The sequence below is a fragment of the Triticum dicoccoides genome, chromosome 3B (genome assembly GCF_002162155.2).
Source record: "Triticum dicoccoides isolate Atlit2015 ecotype Zavitan chromosome 3B, WEW_v2.0, whole genome shotgun sequence".
Classification (NCBI taxonomy): Eukaryota; Viridiplantae; Streptophyta; class Magnoliopsida; order Poales; family Poaceae; genus Triticum; species Triticum dicoccoides.
Window position 1 is genome coordinate 846208982 of NC_041385.1, and position 4040 is coordinate 846213021.

Below are 4040 nucleotides of genomic sequence, written 5' to 3' on the forward strand. Positions count from 1 at the left end.
ACTTAGGGATGAGATCAGCTGCCGGCTATGGCTTTGTTCGTGCGGTGTACATGTCACAATTTAAGGGAGCAAATGGCAAGCAATTTTTTGCAGCAAATGAGATAAAACTTATAGTAATAGTGTGCGACAATATTTACCCAATTTTAAAATATTGGCATATGTTACAGCGTACACGCTGGGCGTAACTCGGAATCAACCAGCAACGTGTTTTTTTTTTTTTTGAGAAATAACCAGCAACGTCTTTGTTTTCACGGAAGTGGAATAACCATTAATATATAAATGGGCTGCTCGTGGGGAAGTACCGTCACATGATCGTGGGCTGCCATAGTCTTGTGTAGCTTTCCAGCCCAAAACGGTGGTAAGCTGCCTCTGAGGGAGAGGTTTACCGAGCTAATCACAACAGGATTATTATTAGTACCACCTTGCCTAAGCACAGAGTGAAGCAGGTGGAGATAGCTATAAAACATAGTGGAGAGCCTCATTGCAAATCATACCTTTCTCGGCCTTTTGGCTAAGATCAAGTGTAGTATCTGTTCTTATCAGTTTAATATCTGATATGTGGGCCATGTGTCCACAATGGTATTAAATTTATTTTTTAAGGGGAGGATCCAACATGATAGCTTGCTACCGGGGCCCTCATGTGTCGCCTAGGCGTTGCACTATTGCCTATGCCAATCCCAACCAAATCATTATAAGAAAAACTTTTTTAGTGTGTGATTTTATCATTAACCACTCGTGGATGTGGTGTTGTTAACTTTGTGGTGTCACAGCACATCTTAATGTGAAGAGTTGAAGTGATGATTTACAAAGCAGAGCAACTTTTAATGTTTAGTACACTTTCCATTTTCCTGATTGTTTTACTACCATTTATGAGCAATAAAAGGAAACTCAATGGGAAGCAAAATTAGCTGCTTGTTTCCTTGACCTGCACTATGAATGTACTACAATTTACAGATTTTATTTAATTTTCTGTTAGATTATATATATGTTTTGTCATACTCATGTTGACGAATGAAAACTAAAAATTGTCTTTTATTTGCACATAGCAGAAGTACATGATACTCATGTGCTCTGATCTAAGAAGGCTAATGCTTATGATTCTTGCCTTAATGTTTTATTTATCTCTAAAAATGTCTGAAAACTAAAAAATTTACTTTCTTTTCTTTGCACATTTCTTAATTGAGACCAGGACTGTAAACACGAGCCTATGGAGGGTTATTTGAATATAACCTTGAAAAAGAAAAGAAGATATCTCTGAGAACTCCTATTGCTCACTTCACGCACTTCGTGTCAGAACTGAAAATAATGATATGCCGTGCAGATTGATCGATTGGCGGTGGAGAGCTTCGGCGGTGGCGGTAGGGTCTGCATCATGGCCAGAGTGTACCCCGTGGCGGTTGTCGATGGTGCGGCCCACATGTATGCCTTCAACAACGGCAGTGCCACGGTCAGGGTGCCACAGCTCAGGGCCTAGAGCATGAGGAGAGCACAAGTGAATGTGAAAGGGATGGAGTGATGATGGTTAACAAAGCAGAGCAATTCTAATTGACCTGTGATTGGAGGACCGGATCAATCAATCTGATCACTTGTTTAGCACACTTCACTATTTTGAAAGAACAAATTACTCCCATTCATGAGCACTTCTAGTAGGTAGAAATAAATAGAAATTCAACAGGGAAGAATTAGCTGCTCATTTCCTTGACCTCTAGGATTCATGTATTATAGTCTACCGGTACTTGGTCACAAACAAGGAAAAAAATATTTATTACTGTTTTAAAGTGGTAGTAGTAGTTGGCAATTGGTAAAGAGACATGATTCTTTTTCTCAGCATCGGCATTACCGCTGTGAAATGATTCAGAGTTACAAAAGGTAATAAATAGTACCACGAGCTTGTGCATGTCAGACAGCTCAAGGGAGAATCCCTGATAGGAAATGTCTTTTTGCTTGTGAGACTGCAAGATCTGCACCACTGCTGATTGTGGATCATGAACGGTATGGCGCAGCTCCTGCGTCAGTTTCGCACTTTTTTTGCGAATAAATGAGATTTTATTGCTTAACATTGGGGATTACAATCATGGCGGTGTAACAAATCAATCTCATTTGGTCCAGACCTAGCAAATTAATTTGTTGCCCTTTGTGTCTCTCATGATTCTATCAATGGCATGTACCTAGGGATGAGATCAGCGGCTGGCTATGGCTTTGTTCGTGTGGTGTACATGTCACAACTTAAGGGAGCAAATGTGGTGTTGTCAACTTTGTGGTGCCACAACACTAGTTAATGTGAAGAGTTGAAGTGATGGTTTACATAGCAGAGCAATTCTAAGTTGACTGGGTGCTTTTAATCTTCAGTACACTTCCATTTTCCTGATGTTTTTACTCCCGTTTATGAGCAATAAAAGGGAACTCAATGGGAAGCAAAATTAGCTGCTTGTGTTCCTTGACCTGCGCTATCAATGTACTACAATTTACGACTTTTATTTAATTTTGTGTTAGATTAGATATATTGTTTTGTGATTCTGTTAACGAATGAAAACTAAAAATTATCTTTTATTTGCACAGTTCTTCGCTGAGACGGACTATTATGGTGAGTTTGGAGGCCTTTTTCATTTCCCCTATATATTAACTTCATGCATTCCATTTTGTTAGTTAATACGATAGCTTGCTATTAGGGCCTTCATGTGTCGCTTAGGCGTTGCACTACTGCTTAAGCCCGGCGCACCCCATTCAAATCATTATAAGATAAACTTTTTGTTAGTTAATAACTTGTGATTTTATCATTAACTACTCCTGGATGTGGTGCCACAACGCTAGTTAATGTTAAGAGTTGAATTGGTGATTTACATAGCAGACCAATTCTAATTTGACTAGGTGCTTTTAATCTTTAGTATACTTTCATTTTCCTGATTTTCTTACTCTCGTATTATGAGCAATAAAAGGAAACTCAATGGGAAGCAAAATTAGTTGCTTGTTTCCTTGACCTGCGCTATCAATGTACTACAATTTACAACTTTTATTTAATTTTGTGTTAGATTAGATATATTGTTTTGTCATTCTCATGTTAACGAATGGAAACTAAAAAATATCTTTTATTTGCACAATTCTTCGCTGAGACGGACTATTATGGTGAGTTTGGAGGCCTTTTTCATTTCCCCTATATTAACTTCATGCGTTTCATATTGGGGCGTGCTATGCGTCCACCGGTTGATCTTTTAAAAAGATCAGCCGGGTCGCGAGCCATTAGATTTACCGCATCGGCCGAATGTGTCTCCTCTACCGCAACACGATCTTGTTGCGGTATTATTTCTGCAACACATGTCTTGTTGCGGAATTATTTCTGTAACATAGGTCTTGTTGCAGATTTTTTTACAACAACAGTTTTGTTTTGTTTTTTTTGCAACTAAGGTTTGGTTGCAAATTTTTTTTTTGCAACTGAGGTCTTGTTACACAAAATTTTCGTAAGAAGAGTTTTGTTGCGAAACTTAGACCCGTCGTAAAGCATTGCAACACCGCATATGTTTCAGAAGCATAACTGTTATTGCAGAACTGAGTTCAAGGAAGGATAGTATGCAAGCCCTCGTCGTAAAGCATTGCAACACCGCATATGTTTCAGAAGCATAACTCTTGTTGCAGAACTGAGTTCAAGGAAGGATAGTATGTGAGTCCTCGATTAGACGCGTGTCACGCAAGGAAGGTGGCAGACGCGGCCACTGTTATCTGCCGGGTGGGGTGGCATAGCTTAGATTTTTTATTTTATTTAGGGGAACATAGCTTAGATCTTGGAGCATGAGGGGAGCACAGAGTTAAGGTGAGAAGGATAAAAATGTTGTTTAACACAACAAAGCAATTCTAATTGGCATGTGATTGGAGGACTGGGTCCACCATTTTTATTTAAATGTGACATTTATTATAAAATGTAACAAAATTCACATATTTAAAGGAAAATGCTTTGTACTATTCATAATTTTTTGTCATCACATTTGGAAAATGTTCACTCATTTCAAAAATATGTTCATGAAATTTATAAAAATTGTGAAAAAAAT

General features: G+C 38.4%; 1 protein-coding gene and 1 non-coding gene across 2 annotated transcripts in view; both read left to right on the forward strand.

Moving 5' to 3' along the window:
• Positions 1–3676, forward strand: part of LOC119278885 (beta-fructofuranosidase, insoluble isoenzyme 4-like) — a 15892-nt gene extending 12216 nt beyond the window's left edge. Inside the window, exons 6-7 of the mRNA XM_037560238.1 lie at positions 2560–2584; positions 3542–3676. Of these exons, the coding sequence (XP_037416135.1) occupies positions 2560–2570 (11 nt within the window). The 3' untranslated portion in view covers positions 2571–2584; positions 3542–3676. The remainder of the gene's footprint in view (positions 1–2559; positions 2585–3541) is intronic.
• On the forward strand, positions 491–685 carry LOC119282860. The gene has a single exon (XR_005138902.1). It is a non-coding gene; the product is annotated as a U2 spliceosomal RNA (small nuclear RNA).
• Positions 3677–4040: the final 364 nt, after the last annotated feature.